General features: G+C 38.9%; 2 protein-coding genes and 2 long non-coding RNA genes across 4 annotated transcripts in view; 3 read left to right on the top strand and 1 right to left on the bottom strand.

Moving 5' to 3' along the window:
- Positions 1-21,128, top strand: part of LOC144650486 (uncharacterized) — a 142,405-nt gene that overhangs the window by 114,407 nt on the left and 6,870 nt on the right. The gene's annotated exons all lie outside the window — the stretch shown is intronic.
- On the top strand, positions 457-4,907 carry LOC144650485 (uncharacterized). Its single transcript, XR_013570124.1, has 2 exons — positions 457-794; positions 4,009-4,907. It is a non-coding gene; the product is annotated as an uncharacterized LOC144650485 (long non-coding RNA).
- Positions 5,012-20,119, top strand: LOC144647962 (NLR family CARD domain-containing protein 4-like). Its single transcript, XM_078507628.1, has 4 exons — positions 5,012-5,051; positions 5,973-6,053; positions 10,096-12,923; positions 19,909-20,119. The coding sequence occupies exons 1-4, from the start codon at positions 5,012-5,014 to the stop codon at positions 20,047-20,049; spliced, it is 3,090 nt and encodes a 1,029-aa protein (XP_078363754.1). The 3' UTR covers positions 20,050-20,119.
- LOC144648829 (uncharacterized) lies at positions 15,406-16,626 on the bottom strand. The gene is made up of 2 exons (XR_013569779.1): positions 15,741-16,626; positions 15,406-15,675 (listed from the first exon to the last, which is right to left on the bottom strand). It is a non-coding gene; the product is annotated as an uncharacterized LOC144648829 (long non-coding RNA).

The following is a 21,128-nucleotide window of genomic DNA, read 5'->3' as shown; positions in this document are numbered from 1 at the left end:
CATACGCCGCACGCAAAAACGACAAATCATTAAATGATTGTCACTCAATGATTCGTGCTATCACTATCGTATGACTCAGTGACACATACGCCGTACGCAAACACAGCAAATCATGAAATGATTGGTAAAGACATTTATCGCATGTCTCGCGTTTTGCAAACAAGAAACATACGCCGCGCTGAAACACGAAAACACCTCTGGGGCACGCAATTATGAACTGGCCCCGAAAAAAATAGAAACCTAAAGTTTAAAATGCAAGGCTGAATATAGCCTGTGTACAGCCGTACCGCTTGCCTCAAAAGTTCAACAGAAACAAAAAAACGAATATTTAAACTTCTAAAGTGATCTAGTGTGAGCGTGACCTTGAAGTACTGCGTGAACAGGAAATAAGATACTAAAACTATTCTACGATTGATTTGTATGACAGCGTGCGATGACTGTTTTCTTTCTAGCAGCTTCGTGCATGCAGGACATGTACGGTGCATATAAATTAGAGTGCTAAAGTCGTTTCTTTAAAGAAAACACGGATAGAGATTTCAAATCCAACTCCAACAAGAAGTATGACGTCGCGACGAAAGCAATCTTCACCTTCCAAGAAGACGACACCAAAAGTCATGCAAAGTAAGAGTGCGTCAAAGTCAGAACATTTGTGGTCAATAAAGGTCGAACATGGGGAAGCTTTCATTTTCAAGAAAAAAGAGCGTTTCTGCCACTATGGAAAGACGTATCCTGCCGTAGAAAAAGTCTCCATCTTCACACACAAAGGAGACAAAGCATCAGTTCCAGCGGTGAAGGTATGATTTTTTAAATCTACATTTCAGTCACGCGTACTTTATTTACGGAATACTTAACGTCTTAGTGTCCTCTGTTCAACTTAAAGTAGCTGCTTCAATATTTTACATACAGTAGGTACGTGAAAGAAAAACTCAAGTTCCAATTGACTGCTAGTTCAACATTTCCTAAGGTATATGTAATGCTAACAGTTATGTGGAACGTTTGTCAACCGTTAGCAGGATAAATCGCGCCAAGTGTTTTTTAGGCGCGAAAAGGGAGGTCGTTAAATCAGGCTTAAGTTTCAACTGTAATACGTCGAAAGGGTACAGGGTCCTCCCAGTGTCTTCCAGGGAAGAACAGTAGCATGCAACTGATCAGGATTATTATACATTATCAGCATTCTACAATGAGGAAGATATGTTTTAACTTTTTATCTATGTATTTAGTTGTTAAAAATACTAAGGTAATCAAAGACTTTCTGTGCTATGATCAAAGTTCAAGTGAGATGGCGTTACAATTAGCACATCACAATAAAAAGGGAGTGAAAGCATGCTAGCGAGAATAGAACGGGAGGTTTATACTCCCTAGAAAAAAAGGTGAACATAAGGTTAATTTATTGGGATTTCAGCGAATGCATGCTCGTCTTGATTCCATGATTTTGAAATTAACTTTTGAATGACCAACGACAGACAATTTAAAAGCCCTGAATTGCGTGCGTGCTAGGGGAGACCGGAAAAGATAAATTTCTCTTAATGTTATTTCCATGTACTGATATTTTCAAAAAAAAAAGAAATACAAAGGAGATTGCGTTCGTGACTTTCTGTAGATTTGTTAAAAGTTCAAGTGAAACATTCATGTGCTTATGTTACGCTACAATTGGAATGCCATTTAACAAAAGCAATTAACAAGCGAAAGAAAGCACACTGGTTGAGGTGAAACCTAAGGTCACTACCTAGAAAAAAATAATTTAAGGTTAATTTATTGGGGGATCAGTGTATACATGTTCATTTCGATTCCAGTATTTCTGAATATGCCTTTCAAATGAGCAACGACAGACGATTCCCACTTTATGGCCTTAAATCCCTGAATTGCGTGCATGCCAGGGGAGAACAGATCAGAAAAGATAACTATATCTCTCGCTGTCACAGTAAGAGGGAGTTAATTACCGGTCCGCGGTGCGGACATGTGGGGGCTTACGAAATTAGCCATTAAATCGGAAACTAGTTATTGCCATGAATGAACAAATCAATTACTGCATTGTTATTGTTTGCAATACACCATAATAAACTGATAACGCTCTTCACGCTACCTAGCAGTAAGAGATTAACATTTTGGTTGTGGGCAGTTTATTGAAGGAAAAAATGTAATCGCAGCATGAGACAAATGTACTGCACCAAAATAATCGGGTAAAAAACTTGTAGCCAGTGTATAACTCCGCCAGTAATAACGCAAACAAAAAAAATACTTGATATAAGACTTCGAGGTGAATTCCAGAGATATCGGAAAGATGGCACAAGTCTGACTTCGAAATATTTTCTGTAAGAAAGCTATCTTCTTAATGCTGTGTTTACACTTAAACATTTACTGTGGTAAACGTTTACTGACTAAACCTTGGTACATTTGTACAGTGTTTATACCGGCTTAAATAACCGAGGTAAATCTGTCATCAACCACGATAACGATCAAATCAAATTGGCGGCCAAAGAAAGAGAAAAGCCGTGGCTCTTGTAGTCCTCGCGTTTTATTTAGGTCTCAATATTTTAGCGGCTCTTAATTTTGCAGCACCTCAAGAAGTCGAGGTGAAAGGAATTGATTTTGCTTTAAAATTCTCTTTGAAAGACAAGGCGCGCTGGACGTGCGAGGTCATGGCCGAGAAACCAATTCTGGTTTGAACCTTTTTGCAGAAAAACTCAGAATGTATAGGTAGAAAATAAGAAAGAAAAATTCAGAACATCTAGACATACGTTTCCATTACATTGTCTGAGTGGCTGATCCGGATTTGGCAAAGAAGGACACCAGGTTGATAGGTATATCAAAAACAAACGATGAAACGAAGTCGCAAATGAGACTGACGCAATCTGGACACCAGGGAATGTGAAATACTATGCGACCGCAAGCGGATATATCTGTCAGATCGACCTTGGTTACCGACCTAAACCATGCCTGATCACAGGGTTAATCGAACTTTTACCTTGGCTAACTAGGCGTTTACCATGGTATCAGTTGGCGTTTACACACGCAAATTATTTACCTTGATAAGTCAACTCCAATACCTCGGTAAAACGCTCATAAAGTGTAAACACAGCATATGTCATTAACTACCTTACTTACTCACTACTAGATCTGTAAAACCGTTATCAACGCGTTTGGTAAAACTCTTCATTAGACAGATACGTTCTCAAAGAACGTGACAGTCGTGTCTTGTCTAACAATTGCCTTAAGATCGCGATAAAGAGACGACCAGCTCGACTGGTGACAAGTCACGTGACAACTCTCGTAAAGCCACAAAGCCACAAACAAATCACCTATTCTTAAAATATTCTTAACAATTGGCAAATTTCAGCCTCGATATTCTTATAAACTGTACTGATTTTTAAAAAATCTACAAAAAAAGAAAAAAATATAATTGCTTCCGTTCGGATTTGAACCAACGACCGGGGCATACACGACTTCTGTAGAAGTGCTCTCTCCCAACAGAGCTATCGTAACTTTGTACGGTACAGAGTGTTTTGTTTTGATTATTTAAATATTATATTTGGACGCGCTTTAAAAAAAAATGTTTAATAACTCGGGTATGAGTAAGCAAAACCCAAAATATCACTATTTTCAGCTTGTCATACAGAGATAATGTCCACCAAATTTCTGCTCTGCATATAGCGTTAATATTCAAGCGTAGCGAATGATTTATATATATGCAATCACAGAGCAATGTATGGGCACGTTAAACAGAATTGCTCATTTCTCGTCTCTCGAAAGAGTCATACAGAGATACTTCATGCCAAATTTTAGACTGAAAGGTGTAATATTCGAGCTGTAGAATTATTTAATCGTACTTAATTATTTAATTGTATTTATTTTATATCTTGTTTGTGTAATTATTTTGTTTTGTCCTGATAGATTGATATTGTAAAGAATCGCAATCAGTTAAATAAATGAAACCAGTGGGTGGTAAAAACACGATTTCAAGTTACAATATAACTACGTTTTTGACATTTTTATTTTTATTTTTTGCAGATCCCTTGCGGCTGACGAATTGCATTTCAGCTTTGATTGTTGGTCACTGGGCCATTTCATCAAGGTTGTCAAAGGCCCTTGTTCATTTCAGTGAGGGGCAATCTAAAGATAATGTAGTGGTCTGCAACCCCAGTTCTGTTCCTGGTGATAAGGCAGCAGAGGCCTTTTGAGAGGCTCGTTTCTCATTTTAGTGGAAAGGGAGATGTTGTTATAGCTCTAAACACAGCAACGGCATTCAAAGCGGCTATTAAAAGAGGCAGGACATGTGTCCGCATTGTAGGCGACATGGAGGATTTGAACGAAGTTCGGTCCATAATTGCAGCGGAAACGAAGGAAATACGAAATGCTTCGGTTTCAGACCAATAGATGTCTAAGGGACCAATACGATAACGTTTTAAGTTTTCTAAGAAGACTTTGTTTTTATTGTGTTTGAAAACGTGCATGATTTTGTAAGAGAATCGCTATTCATATTAATCCAAGTGCATTACAACTTTAAGTATTAGTGAAATAGCGAGTATGGAACGTATGCAAAGGGTATAAATAACGATGCATTCTGCACTAGGACCCCAAACTCATGACGATACAAGAATAACTAAGCTATGATTTTAAGAATTTTTGTGAGATATTTTATAGGCTGATCCTGTATAGTATCCTCTTTTCGTATTGGCAAAACCCCTAACCGGTCCGTGTAGTAGCTTAAGTACATCACATCACAACACAGAGACGGAAATAAATTTTCTCGCCATAGCAAAAAAGGGTACAACTCAGGGGAATAATCTTCCTTACATATATTAACATTGTGATATCCACTTTTCCTTAATATATATAGTAGTATTCTGAAGTATTATTAGTAAATACTGGTAAGCGCACTGATTTCAGTAATAAAATAAAATAAATGACTCATGCAACATGATCTTGAATCTCAGGCACCGTCTACACTGACCCGTGTAAATTTGAAAACGCATCTTTTTTTAACCCGGATAGGCCAACCGTCCATACTGAAATGTCGTTTCAGTGTGGACGGTCACTGGCTACCGAAAACGGTACGTTTCAAAAACGCTCTCCAAAGTGGGTATCGTTTCCAAATTTACCGGGTCAGTGTGGGCCTCAGTCGAACAAAAAGTTGAGTCCGAAAATCGGACTCAACTTGTAAGGATGGTATGACGGTATTTAATATTATTAGCCATCTGAGTTAAAATTTCATGTCCGAAAAACGGACTCAACAATCTGCATTCAGTATAACAATCACTTAATTTTACTTTTAAATGCCAGCCTTTTATCTTTTGACGATAACAACAGAACTCTGCGGACTTCAATTTATTTTCGCCAGAAATTAAACATGGCTAACGATTTAACTTTTACGTAATATTTTTTCCGACAAAAAATCGACAACAATTCGTAAATTTAAAACAAACAACTTTAGACAACGTCAATTACGTAATTTTCAGCGGAATTTCTCAATTTTGGAAAAGTTGAAATTAGTTTGGAATGCCTTGCAGTTAGATTACACAAATTGACAGCTTGATGGAAAAATGGAACCCCCTCCCCCCTACCACATCTCTGATTTCAAGCAGCAGTATTTCCGCAAAGCAATGAGCCCCTGGGAAGTATCACACCGTTTTCAAGACTGATTTAAGAAGATACATGTTATATTATCTGAGTAAAAATTGGATTGCAAGCTGAAAAGCTTAATTAAGCGGTTGGTGGTCTAGTAAGCTCTCCGTACAATAAATAAATATATATATTTAGGGATAAACCTACTCGTTACGGAGATAAACAACTTTTTAAGGTTTTTTAAGGTTTCAACTTTCTTCTTATCTGTCTGTTAAAGTGTTTATGAGATGCCATTGATCAGCACCTTTTCAAATGGTGTATCATTCATGGATATATGGTTTATATTCTGTAACCTCTGTTTGATCTGACGTAAGAACATTTCTTTTTTTTTCTTATGGACACGTTATCAGAAAAGCAGAGTCAGTCTAGCCAAACGAAGAGAGGGGCATGGTGTGCCAAGAACCAGGATGCCAAAGGTATCAAGGATGAAGGTACTTATTATCTAGAATTGAAGTTCCACACGCGAACGAAAAAATAGAAAACTGTAAATGGTTTCACACAATTTTAGAAGTGCTCGATAAATGTAAATGCCTTCAGAGCGGAATACAATAATTAAAAGATAGACTGTAAGGACAGGTTATCGTGTTTCATGCACGAAGCGATCATCAGACTGATGATCAGACCGATGATCAGACTGATGATCGCTTCGCGCGTGGAACGCGATGAACTGTCCTTACAGTCTTTTAAGATTGTAAGGACAGTTCGGAGTTTCAAATCAGGTTAAATGTGCATACATTGTATGTATCTGTTCATATACTATAATTAAAAGATTAAAAATCTTTTAATTATAGTATATTTAGTAAATAAACCCCTTCAGGCGGCTGGTATGTCGGCGGATAATGCCCGCGGCTGAGAGATTGTCCGAAAAATAAACATTTGGCCGAGAAGCGAAGCTTCGAGGGCAAATGTGAAATTATGAGGACAATCTCTCAGCCAAGGGCATTATCCGCCGACATACCAGCAAGCCAGAAAGGGGTTTATTTATTTTATAACCCTCTGATTAATTTTCACCCGACTCTCAGAAAGCACTTGAAAAAAAAAAGCCAGTGGCGATCGGATGACGATTGCAAATGACGTTAGCAAGTACCATTGATTGGTTGAATTCATTTTATTCAAACTGTGATTGGATTAAAACTTGACAGATTGTCATGTCAAACATGCTCTCGCAACGCCCCCTAGATCAAAAACTCGAAAACTCGGCGCTTTTATAATAATTTTACTATTGCGCTGTTCAAGGAAATCGGTCAAAAAACGTGTTAAAAGTCTTTGGGGGGAAATGAAATCAGTTCAGTTGTCTTTGGGTGGACTGAAAAAGAAATTACAGCCATGGAACACAGAATTTGCGAAGTTTGGAGCAGATGGATTCACATTGAAAGTGGATTGCTGGTGATGAACTCGACTTTGTTGCTGAATGGCGGCATAGGACGTGGCTGAAAACGATGGAGTAGTTTGAAGAGAAACAGCTGAATGTACAGGCTGAACTGCGTTCTGCTGTGTGATAAACCGACTTACGATCGCGGATGATTCAAACTGTTGCTCGATGGTTGGTCGAGCATTGTAAGCCTCGATGGATTTATCACTGGCGTGGCCCGTTACGCTCTTCACTCGGCAATTTTCTAAACCGGCAGCTTTAAGTACGGTGACCGACGTAGCACGAATGCAATGGGGAGTGTAGACATGTGCAAGACCAGCTTTCTTGCACATGTCTGTGAGCAGATTTTCCAGCTTGTGTTTTCCCATCGGCACGTTACAATACCAGATCTCGTCAGACGCACAGAATGAACTCGCATTGTGGTTCTTTGGCTTTTGCCACAGGGCATCGCATCTTGGCTCCCTTTTCGCCAAATACTTCTCGAGGCAAGTCACAGGACAACGGGGATTTCCTGGCCATGCCATCATCACAGACTGAGTCTCGTCTTCGTTGTCGTTGATACCACCAGGATGATTTTTCGTTGCTCTCTCGTTCAGGACGAAGTACTTCAGCCCACCAGTTGTTGTTTTCAGCTGTAAGTCACCCGGTTTCATCGCGCGTTGGTTCTCACGGCCTCTCTTGCCAAAGTAAAGAACTGTATAAAACCATGCTGTATTTACCAGACTCTCAGGACTATCCAGGCCGAGTTGGTTGGCGGCGTAAAGGGCTTCGAGGTCCTCACTCGAAATTGGGCGCTTGTGCTTAGTTGACGAAATCAACCCCTGCCGTGCGAGATCTTTCAGTGAAGCATCAAGAGCTTCGATTGCCGGTTTGAATGCCTTATCTCTAATAATAGAAAACGGCTTTCTTTGATGAGAACCAGATAGAAATCTGTCGAGACCGGAACGAATTGCTTTCATGGTGTTGCGACTGTACGGTTTTCCTTCAACATTTCTTGCTTCTACGTAAAAACGTTTCAACATGGCCGACAATTCTTCAGGATCCATACTTTCGAGAATAGTTGGAATTTCTCTCTCTTTTCTCCATGCTAAAAGTTGGACAAGAACGATTTTTTATAGTAAGTACACTTTGTTGTAATTCTGTTTTGTAGCTTACACTATACGACAACTTTGAATGACTCAATTTGAGTTCGCGTTGACTCGTAACTTTTCCTTACCTTCAAATACGTTCACAGCATATTTTGTTGATTTTTTTGTATTTTCCGGAACAGCATTTGCTACTAGTTCCTTAATTTCACCGTCACTAGATTCAACAAAACGTGTACTTTGTTTTTCTTCCATAGGAAATTAAAGAATGTAAGCACTTTGAATTCTCTTTGTGTGTTCTTGTCACCGAAAAATCGGACGACAAATATCAAATCGGACGGGGGGTATTGCCTGATACCCGTCCTCCGATTTTGTACCACGTGATGCGTTTTGTCCAATGAGCACGCACGAAAATTAATGGGTGGGTTATAAGAACAGATACATACAATGTATGCACATTTAACCTGATTTGAAACTCCGTCAAAATTAAATTATCCGCAGCCACCCTTTAGGACCACTATATCATACAAACCACACATTTACTGAAAGCTTAAAATGGCATCAACTCTAGGTTAAAAAAAAAATCGAGGCGTCTGTTGGAAAGTTTATGTCAAGCTCAAGGCCAGCGTAAAATAAGCGGAGGAAAACGATAAATATTGTGCGTCTGTTCTTTTTTTTTATCCAGGAGTTGAAGTTAGGAAGACACATCGGCAACACCTCCTGTGGAAAATTAAAATTGTAGATTTTTCAAAAATGAAAAAAAAAAGAATAAAGAAATCACTGAAACAGTAATATAAGAAACTATCTGGCAGTAACTTGGCCAAAGTTCACTAAATTCACTTCAGGGGCTGCCAACTTGGAGTTAAAAACGTATGCTCTTTCCGTAAAAAATAAATATTTTTTTTTGCGGTATCTTACCCATTGTGGGACATCATTGTTGATACTTACCAGAAAGGGAATGTATTGCAATAGATATTTGACAGGAACCATGCAGCAGGCAAAACATTCACGCGGAACGTGGCGAGATGCCCTAGTCTTAACTTCTGATCGGACACAAATCGTAATGCTAATTTTCGTGTTAGGCTACCCGTTAGGATGTTCAATATGCCGCATCACCCAAAGCGAAACAAGCCCGGTAACCAAAGGCGATTGCAGCTAATGTCAAACCTCCGAATATCGGTCGGTCTACACAAACGAAAACATGCCGGCTGAAATGACATTTGCTAGTAAAAATAAACTTGATTTTGGGCTAACCTATTTTTCAGACAACAAATACCGTCGATTGAGCAACGCGGTCAGTGTTACGTGTCACAGGGAAGTTATATTTTCATTACTCGCGCTTGTTTCCACTGGACATAAAAAAATAAAAAAATAAAAAAAATAAATAAATGAATGTCTAATTTTTCAACCCAATCTGTGCTTAACGTATTTCTTGGTTTCTTCCGTCTTAACGTATACAGCCTTCTTCGGAGGCAATTTAAAGCAACCATTTGCGTGATCCCATGGAACTGGGATATCATGCAACTTGTTTCGTGTGACGCGTTGATGGGACTTGTCAACGGGCAATTAACATAATTAACATGGCAAAAAAATGTAACGTCTAAAATAAAGTCTGTTTTACAGTCTAACAAAAAAGGGAAAAACTACGAGCATTTCGGGAGAACTGTAGTGTGGGATCCGGAGTGGGACAAAAAAAAATTCTGAGTCCCAAACGGAAATCGAACCCATGGCCTCCCAGATACCGGTCGGGCGCTCTAACCAACTGAGCTACGAAAGACTTGTGGTGAGCTGGGCCATTTACTAGGTTGATATGTGACACGCGTCCTGCATACTGCTAGGATCAGCAATGTCGAAATCATTAATTGTGTAGTTAATAATAAAGATGGTAAAGTTTGTCTCATGCTCGTGTCATTGTTGAAAAATTCACCTTCATAATCTATTACCGAGCTTAATATTTATACCATCTTTAATATTTACTAGAAACAAGTTAGTTTCCATTTTGTTCCTTGTCAATAGATTCCGTGGCCAAATTTTTGGAATGGTGTCAGGAACAGCTTCGCGAGTTTTACAACACCATAAGCCAAGTGAAAATCACACCTTGGGATCCAGACAACACTGTGCATATTGATGACATTTACATACAGCTATCAATGCTGAGAGATGATAGAAAACCTGATGGCACAACGAAAGAAAAGCTTGACGATTACAGCGATATGTTTAGAGATCACGGGCGGCATGTTCAGCCTAAAAGAATTCTGTTGTACGGAAGACCGGGAATAGGGAAGTCAACTTTTACTCAGAAAATTGCTGTGGACTGGGCAAGGGGCGAGAAAGAAATCTTAAAGAAATTTGATGTTTTACTTTTAATAAAGTTGCGAGACGTTTGCGACATCGAAGACTTCTGCGCCATGCTGAAAGCTGCTGAACTTTTGTCTGCTGAAGACCCGATGGCATACACCAACTTGTACGAATATATCTGTCAGAACCAGGAGAAAGTCTTGCTCGTTTTGGATGGCTATGATGAGTACAGCGCTGGAATATCATCGCCAGTTTTTCAGATTTGGAAAGGCAGTAAACTGAGAAGTTGTTGTGTTGTTGTCACCACACGGCCAGTGAAGGAGGATGAACTGAGAAGGCCAAGTCACGTTCAGTTCGAAATCAATGGGTTCGATAGCGAGGAGCAAATTAAACAGTTTGCAAGCAAGTTACTCAATGATCAAAAAGACGTTGAAGAGCTTGTTGAATACATCGACGAACAAGACCTCTGGGATGTGGCAGAGATACCACTTCTACTGTTAATGTTGTGTCTACTCTGGAGAGAGAAAGATCGTAAAGGACTACCCACGTCTCGGGCAGATCTTTACATAAGATTTATGCAGACGCTTTTGGATCACATGGTTGCGAAAGATTCAGATGAGGGATTTAAAAGCCTAGAGGAATACAAAGAGGAACTCTCAAAATTAGGAGAACTGGCATTTTATGCTCTTTTGGAAGACTGTCTTCATTTCAACTTCAGCAAACTGCCCGTTGGTGATGTCTTTAAGAAATTTATTGATGTGGGTTTCTTTCAAGTTTCAAAAGTATCAAGTTTGAATCCGGAGAAAATCGTTTATTTTCTCCATAAATCTGTTCAGGAGTTCCTTGCTGCTTGGTTCATCGTTAAAGAACTGATGAACAGGAACAATGAATCTGACACATGCCTGTCAAAAGTTGACTCCCTTGAAAAAATGAAAAGAATGATTGAAGTTCTGAAATTCGTCTGTGAGATGTCAGCAGATTCTGCCCGTGCTGTTCTTAGGCATCTGCGAATCATAGGAGAAAAAGAAGGTCTCACGGCGCATAACTTCACTAAGACGCCCTCTATTGAAGATTTTTCAGAAGATCAAAGAAAGTTTATTTCTATCAGTTTAGACTGTTTGCTTTGCTGTCCAGCCTCAGACAGACAATTTGTGTTTCATTTGCTTCTTGAGTCTGTAAATTATGCTTTAATACTAAATGAGACGCAGGTTCCTATTGCCGCAGGAGAACACTTACTGAAATCAACCAACAGTATGCCAAAATGTGTATTTTTTGAGAACGAGTACAGTGAAGCAATAGATGACGACATTTTCTCTATAATGCGTGATTTGAACACTGCCGTTATACTGTGTTCGGGGGAGATTAGGACTGTAAAAAAGTACGCCAATCTATCAGTAAAAGATTTTTTCCTAAAGAAAGAAGGGCAGCACATGTTTTTCTTTCTTACTGGCATTCGTAAAGAATACAGAGGAGCTCTGCCTACTGCACTACTTACTGAGCTCTCATCAGCACCACAGAAGCCTGTTAATGACCTGTCAAAGCAACAAGACAACAGCAGAGCTTTGGTTTTGACTGAGAACGTGCTGGAGCAGACTCGGCAGCATTGTCTGTCATTTGTAAAAGAGGTTGAAATTTACGACCCAACAAGTGAGGAGCTCACGGTTGTAAATAACGCGTTACCTTTTGTAACAAGTCCTCGAAACGTAGATATTGTGGCCTTTACTCACGACCACACTCAGTTGATAGAGAGTATGGCTTCCCGTGTCAGCTTTACTGGCAATCTCCAAAGCTTAACACTCCAAGAGATCAATTTGAGAGCAAAGTGTGCTACTCACATTGCAAGGTCCCTGCACCTTGCTCCTAACTTACATAAGCTGAACTTGTCGTGGAACCCTTTATACAGCAGTGTGAAAGATTTGGCTAAGAACCTTCACCACGTGCCTCAGTTGATTGAATTAAGGTTGATTGATGTCCATATGGGAGATAAAGACAGTGAGATACTAGCCGGTTCACTTAAGAACGTAACGAAGCTACAAGTACTGAATTTGTCACATAACCCACTGACTCACGGGATCCTTGAACTGGCTAAACAATTAAATAGGGTGCCTGCCCTGAACGAGCTGGAGCTACATCATACACAGATAGGCAAAGAGGGAGCCACAGCTCTAGCTCATTGTTTACAAAGTCTTCCAAAGTTAAAGAAACTTGGATTATCAGTCAACCCACTTGGCCATGGGATCATTGACCTGGCTAAAAACCTGAGCTGTTTGTGTCATTTAAGCGAGCTGTGGCTGAGTGATACACAGATGTGTAAAGAGGAAGTATCAGCACTGGCCCGTGCATTGAAGTATGTACCAGAGCTGGAGTGGCTTTATGTAGAGTCCAATCCACTTGGCCGAGGAGTCAGTGATCTAATTCAGTATCTCAGCAGTATTCCTAAGCTGGGGTTCCTGTACCTGTCTGATGTTAAGATGACAAAAAAAGAAGCTGAGGAGTTGTGTACAGCAGTCCGTGGAACCAAGATAGAATTGTTCACTGATTACCATGTAAGTGTTCTATTTTTTAACATTTGTTTTTACTCTGTGTGTCTTGTGCCTGCTAATACTTGGCACTGTTCCCAATAAGCTGCTTGCTTTTTTTTGCGAGGAGTCTGAATGATGTTAGTAATATTCATACGTTATTGCAAACTTGTCGTTCTCGGGAAACAAATATTTGTGAATAATTATCAAAAACTAAACAAGTTAAATGGATTTTTAATGAAACTTCCAAAGACAAAAATTTGACAATAAATGGAGTGATTTAAAGAAAAATTAAACTGCCGAAACATCTTGATTTTTGGCTACAGCGCAGTGCAATAGGGTGAGCTCTCTGTCATACACATAACTTACTTTGTTAGTTTGCCACCAACATTAGATGTATTTCGGTTGACCTGGATCGAGCTAAAACGCTATAAGTTGTATCATTTTTTATACCACAGCAACAACTCTTGCACATGAATACCGATTTCTCTGAAATCAAATCGTGGGTAGCGCGTTTCAAATGTCTTCGTCCTTTTTTACATTTCTTTATTGTTGTTATAGCATAAAAAACGAAGTAAAAACATTAGAGGTTATCTTGTCTGTAGGTTTTTATGCAGTTTTATGCAGTTTAATTACAGAAAACACTTACAAGCTACTTACATGGATACTCTGTAAAACAAAACAATACATGTCTGTCTGTAGGTTGTTGAATTCAAGCAATCCACTAAAATGCCATAAGCCCAACAATACGCATCTATTTTGAAGTATTCAACAATCGCACATAGAAGCAAACGGATCGAAATTTCACTGCTCTTAAAGTATGGTTTTCGAACTACGCTCATGCGAAGATTTGGTGGGGGGGGGGGGGGGGGGCAGATTCGGACTGAGTGGATCCAAACTAAAGGCAATTTTTTGCTTCATTTTGTCGAAGGTAGTGTGTATCGAGCGCGGCAAGTGTTCATCCTTGCGATTATTTTGGTAAGAGTAAACTTAAATTCAAAATGTTGGTTAAGGTCAGTCCCCAGTATTGCATTGTGTATCCCTACTTTACATAATTTCCAGCGTGATTTGCGCGCGCATTAATAAATGGCGGCTTTTTCTTTACGGCTGGACCTCGCCAGAGAGGTAAATCGTCATTTTCTCGAAAACGAGTACGGTGACCTAGCTATATTTTTTTCTGCTGTTTCGATCTGGATAGTTACTTTTTTTCTGTTTAATAAATATTCTCAGTGTAGATCTGCCTGCACTTAAAGTGATTTTAAACAGAAACTTAAGACATATTTATTAAGCAAGGCATTTTGTTAGTTTATATAAAGATTTTTCATAGTTTTTCTGCAAATTATTTTTCTTATAACCGATTGTAAATAGTGTAGGTTTCATTTTAAATTTTCTAAAGATTGTAAATAGGTTCTTATTTTTGTATCTATTGTAATGTTTGTAATGCGCATTTGATTATTTTATAGAAAATGCGCAATATAAATATTAACTATTATTATTATAATTATTATTATTATTAGAACGAGAAAAAATTGTCGGAAACGTGAATTTAGCAAGCAATCGTGACTATAATCATGGTGATATTATAAGAATTTATTGGATAAAAAACAAGGTGCTGTTGCTCCTGAACGAGCATGGGCACCCCTCCCCCTGTTTATTTCAAAATTATAGTTTCTAGAAACTTTAATCAATAGGCAAGTTTGACAAAAATCTCAGGCAGTACGGGTTCCATTTCTGTGGGACAACCTTAAGTGCTTTAGAACAGTCAAGAAAGGGTAGGTTCAAAACGTGGGGTAGGCCATGGCCTACCCCACGTATTGGATTGTGCATTCCTACTGCGCATAATTTCACTCGTGATTTGGGGTAGGACATGGCCTAGGAGTGGTTAATTTTCTAAAATGAACAAAAATAATAATTCCACAAAAAAAAAAAAAAAAGATTTCCGACTCCTGGCTTATATAACTACAAACGGCTGTATGACAGACCAGAAAACGCATTTATGTTTATTTTGTCCACTATTTCCACCGGGACAAATTTTTTTGGCGGTGCGTTTAAAGTAAACAATTTGGACTACATTTGACGGTCATGTCGCGCCGAACCATCCGCACTTGTAGAGTGTTGGTGATAATAGAAAATTTATCTAATAATAATAATAAAAAAAACGCGTTCCCAGTGCGGATTTACAATTATAAACAATATTAGGAATCGTCTTATGGCATGATAGACAATAAGGATCGTCTACCCTGCGCTTTCATTAGGTATTATAGAAAAAACAACAGAGAATAAATAACAAGGATTGTCTAAAACCCGTTTCATTACAAATAATGCAACGCCTGGCATTCAGTTGGAATACGTTTACGAAGAGCCAAAGCCGTACAGTTAGCAGTGCAATCAAGGATTTCTGCTAAATAATATTCGGATGTTATGAAGTAATGAAAATCTCGTTATAGTAGTTTGGCGCAACACACAAATTTAATGTTCCCAACCCATGAAGTCAAAACAAGACAACAAGTTCAGTGGGAGAAAAGGGGTAAGGGATGAAGTGCTCGAGTTGCCAATCAGAATCATCAATAGGAATCATGCAGGGTACATGTATCACAGGTTAGTTGGTTGGCAACGAGAGACTGGAATCCTCTCCTTCCTTTCAGGACTGGAAGCCCTAGTTCCCAAGAACCTGGGGTCCTAATCTCTAGGACCCTTGGGAACAAACACAACCACATGCCCTGGTTCCCAAGAACCTGGGGTCCTAATCTCTAGGACCCTTGGGAACGTTCCCAAGAACCTGGGGTCCTAATCTCTAGGACCCTTGGGAACAAACACAACCACATGCCCTGGTTTCTCAAGAACCTGGGGTCCTAATCTCTAGGACCCTTGGGAACAATCACAACAACCAACAACAGCAACACTGGGGGGTCCCCACTATAAGGGGAAAGCTGACCCTGTGAGGCTATGGGGCAAAAGGGCGAATGGTACAGAGCACTTCATCCCCTCCCGTGGTTTATTAACAGTAAGGAAAGACAATGCTTAATTAAGATGGTCTAAGGCTATTGAAGAAGTTCAGAAGAGACAGTAATCGAATAACAGAATGGTTGAGTTAGTGTATGCCAGCTCGACACTTAAGCTAACGGTTACATGTATATCAATATCTCAAAAGCAGACACATTGCTCAAGTCTAACAGCTCTAAGCCTGAGCTAGCATACAAAATGGTAACAATATAAAAAAACAATTCTGTAAGCAGGCATGCTGCTTAAGTCCATCAGCTCTAAACGTAAGTTAGCATACAAAATGGAAATAATAATTATAACAATGTCTACAAATACGGGCTTGCTTCTTTAGTCCATCAGCTATGGCTTACGTTTGTAAATAATAATAATAGTAAAATAAACACCCTCAACATAGCCAGATATGTACGTAGAACTAGAACATTGCCTACATTTTTACAAATACTAAGCTAAAAGAGAACCAAAGAGGGTTGGGTGGGTGGGATTATTGTGAAAACTCTTCTACGGAGCTCAGAGAATTTGAAGTAAAACTACTCAAGTCTAGATAAAACCGCATGGCCTTGATTGACATAATAGAAAAGGGGGCGATGTGATTGGCCAGCCCAAATAGCGCATCACACTCTAGAAGTGAATTTGACCTTTGAATGTAACGCAAGAGTGATAGTCTTGCAGCATATTACGTGACAGATCTGCATATTTGAATAGAGTGATCTTATGACTTCTCTGAACTCCTTTCATAGTTGTCACATTAACTTTAATTTATATTACATGTAAATTGGCATTTATATTACATATAAATTTGCTTATAAATCAAAGTGATTTACAAATCCAGTTCAATCCACCAAATTTTAGTCCAGCAGTTAATATCTTTTAGGCTCCCCCAGGTATACTGACTTGCGACCCTGAATTGAAGACTTGGCTTGATTGTTAACTCGAGGTCCGTGCTTAAACTCAAATTTGTTGCTTAAAGATCGATAACTTCCCTCTCCATGTTAACATTTTATATCTAATAATAACATATATATCATATCATCTATCATTATATTATAAAAAAAGTTTAAAACAGATCTAAAAATATAAGTGAGGATACTCTAAATTTTCGATCGCCTTCTGCGGTCTTCTTCAGAGAATGATGGATTTTGCAAGGTTCGCAGAATTATAATAAGTTGCATTGACGTTTTTGTTCGTTGCCCCCCTGGGGAGCAACTAGCGATGCGTAAACCCTTGGGAAGGGCGCTCTTTCGTTTATAGTGTTTTTGTCGAGGAAAGAATGTAAAGACTCCAAAAATAGTCTTTTGTTCTTGCTGCTTACACCTGTTTCAAGAATTTCGGCGTAACTTGGATCTATGTCGTGGCCGATTTCTGCATGATGTTTAATCGCGGAGCTGATATTTCCGTTTGTTCCGTTTGTTCCGGGCTTGTGTTTGGCCCCTCGCGATTTCCAGTTTCTTTTGCTTTCCCCAACGTATGCAAATATATGAGCATGTCCTGCAAGTCACTTTGTAAACGATTCCTTTCAACTGCTCTTTATTCGGTCGGTCCTTGAGCAATTTGAAGATATTTCCTAACGTTCGTACTGATTGATTCGCCAGCTGACTTGATGAAGCTCTCGGGATAACTGTTACCTTTTAAGTCATTAATAACGCGCTGTTTCTCGTTTTGTCTTTGCGTAGTTGTTGATGGAATGCACTTAGCTCGGTCCATTAGAGTCTTAACGACAGCTCTCTTGCTTTGCGCCCGACTGTGTGAATGGAAGTCTAAATACTTGCTCGTATGTGTCAGTGGTCTTGCGGTATACACCCACCTCGATCCTACCATCCTCATTAACGGTGTTGTTGGTGTCCAGGAAGGCTATGCTGTTCTTGCCCATAGTTGTTGTAGGCATCTCCACTGTAAACTGAATGTTGGCGTTTATCGAGTTTAAGTGGATGTGAAAAGCTTCAACACCGTCCCTCTTAATGCACGCATTCGAATCATCGACATAATAATAGCGGCGCCACCAGTTTGGTTGAACCAGCGAATCTTTTTATCTTTTTGTTCATTTTAGAAAATAACCATCCCTAGAAAATGGCCTACACCATAGCCTAGGTCATGAGGTAGGACATGTGGCCTAGGCCATGGCCTACCCCACGTTTTGTTTCTACCCGTTAAAAATATCACCTTGAGACAGGGTTTGGGGGGGGGGGGGGGAGTGACTCTATTGTTTCCAGTTGTTTTCTCGGTTTGGTCAGGTGAGCGGGATTAATCGTGAGTATGCCACAACAGAAGTCCAGATTCGCTAATTCCTTCCGGTTTGATTTCTTAACTGTCTGTGTGTATGATCTGCTTCTCGTTCTTTGTGTCTGTAATCCTGTAATTTGGTTATTTTTTTAACCCTTGAACGGTACAGAAGGCGGGACCGCCGTTTTGGTTTTTGGTCAAGCGAAGTCCATCAAAAACATCCACCTTTTTACCCAAACATTTTCTCAAATCGGCTTTATAACAAGAGGTTTTACTCCTTGATTATTAACGTTTAATATCTCTTTCATTCTCTGTCGCTTGAGTTAGCCAAACTTCATATCTTTCCGTTTGAGTGCAAAGGTATTATTTTTATCCAGAATATGTCAACAACTCAAATTGCTGTTTCGCGATCTCATGTAGGCATTCTTTTTCAATATATTTTTTTATTCGCATTAATTGGCTTCTTATAATAATATACTTTTGTTGGTATCTATGCAGTTCTTGATTCATTGATTGCATACCTCCTGAAAAAAAAAAAAGAAACAAAAGCTTACAATCCACACGGGGTATTTCGAGTCGGGCACCCATCCATGTGTTAACCCCGCCCGGCACGCCTTAACTTCGGCCAGCTTGAATTGAGCAAGTGCTTTCATTGTTCTTTGAGCGAAAAAAAAAACGAAGCAACAATACAATTACTTACAATACTACGTAGACTCTTACATAAACTACTTATTACCAGGTGTCAAAATAGAAACAAAAAAACGCCACAAATACAATTACCGTGACGGTGACAGTCTTCTTCTTCTTCTTCTTCTTTTGTTGAAGACTGTTTTAATACCATATTTGAATAGTTCTTTCTTTGTCACTACGAGTCTATGAATTAACCTAAATTGAAATTCTTTTAGTTTTGTGCGAAATTGACATGAGTTCAAATTCATTGCCGCAAAAGTTTACACCTTTCAGTGTTGTTGTTTTTTTCTATAATACTTAATGAAAAGCGCAGACTCCATCCGATCTGGCCGAAGTTAAGCTCTGTAAGGCGGGGTTAACACATGGATGGGTGACAAATTAAAAATTAACCGTCTAGCGCCTTTTTCTTCTTGTTTGCTCCGGTTTTCACCTTTATGGGAAAAAAAAATAAAGATCCACAAATGTTGAAAGTCCCATACTTCACGTATTTCTGTTACAATAAAATTAAATTCGCTGTGCAGTAACTCTCGAAAGCTCGACCTGTTGACAGATTTCATCGAACATTCTACCCTTTGCGAAGGTGTTTCGGTTGATTTAAAAATGAATATAACGTTGGTTCTACCAATAAATACCAGAAGGCAGACGGTTGCATTTGCTAACATCTCTGCATCATCGACTTGAATAAATGAATGAAGGTAACGGAGGAAAATGCCACATTCTTAACTCGCTTCTCGATTGACGCTTTGTCCGCGATCTTTAATATCACTCGTGCGAAGCGTGACGTCATACTGGCAGTAATGATTGGAACACCATTTTCCTTGGAGACACCTCCCTCCCCCTTGATTTTACAAAAAAAAAAAACAGAAAGTGTAACAAGCCACAAGGAAAACAGCACTGTACCTGGTTTATATTACAGGACCATTGAAAAACCTCAGAGGTTTGAAAAAAAAAAATTATCGTTTGCTGGCAAAATTGCTGCTAATGTTGTGTATGTTGTTGTTATTGTTTTTTTTTTTAAGTTGCTTACTACAATAGCGACTTATTTATGCATTAAAATATCAGGTTGTAAGCATTTTTTATTTGTGTTTGTTTTCTCTGATAGTCAGGATGCGATGATGGTTATCGACTACGCACAGAGACTGAATTAAAAGAGTTTTCGCAGGAGCAGGGAAGGCAAGTTGCATTTGCAAATGAGCAAGATATCGAATCACAAGCTGAGCCAGAAGTTTCACTACAGCAGTAGAATACCCGAGGAGCCTGGCACTAGATGTACATACTCTTGATTAGGTGTCAGAATTTAGTAAAACATTAACTTTTAGTTACCCAAGTTATGCATCCTTTTAGTTACTCGACTAACCGCGCCCTTGTTTAAGTGCAATTTATTTCTTCACATCTCGATTTAAAACAAAATTTGACATGGCATGGATCTATTTAAAAGGATGGTCAGTGATGATCCAAACGTAATAGAGTTTTTCTTTTGCTGGGTAGATAAACGCTTTCTATTCTATATGGTTACGTAGTTCATTTTTACAGCACATTTTTCATATTAATTTCCAAATTTCATAACATGAGAATACGAAATTCTATTTGTGATGTTTAACTCGCGCCAATTTTACTCAATTTTTAACTTTCTTCATCCCTTATGGGTGTACGAGGATGGACTGGGATTTGTATAAAAAAAGTAAAAGCAACACATCAGTTGAAGTTGATCAGCATTATGAAGCCAATTTTTCCGGGGGGGGGGGGGGAGAGACTCAAAAAAGTTTTTTACGGGGAGGCTCCGTCCCAAGCGCTAAAACCCCTTACCCTTTTATATACCATGGTCATTTTGACAGAAATTGTACCCCTTTCATATACCTTCAACTGAAAAAAGGTACCCCTTTCATATACCTGTAAGACATGGTAAAAACTTAGAACACGACGTTTTTCTTGTCAGCCATAAGTTTTTTGCAGAAGTCGACAACTGTCAAACTTAAAAATCCAATACAAACGAAACTATTTTTGATTAATCAGAAAGTTTAAGCTCGTCTGCTTTCTTTTGTATTGTTTTATAAATCAGAATTACTTAGGGATTGCTGATGTGGTTTGTTGTTTAAAAAAAATTACTTTTAAAGACCTGATTTTTGCTGCTGCAGTCTTTTCGCATTCAACTCGGTCATTTTAAGGCCTGGCCAGTCGTGTAACTAGAAGATTATTTTACTTTTGTCATGCACCTTGTGTTTGCAGTGAGGGTGTCCCAACCGATTGCAGAACAACTTACTGGTCATAAATTCAGATTTTTATGACACAGCAGGGTAAACAAAATTGTATCTTTGTAGGTAT

This window comes from Oculina patagonica, chromosome 4, assembly GCF_052425735.1.
Source record: "Oculina patagonica isolate OP01 chromosome 4, crgOcupat, whole genome shotgun sequence".
NCBI classification, from domain to species: domain Eukaryota; kingdom Metazoa; phylum Cnidaria; class Anthozoa; order Scleractinia; family Oculinidae; genus Oculina; species Oculina patagonica.
This window is presented reverse-complemented; position numbering and strand designations above follow the sequence as displayed.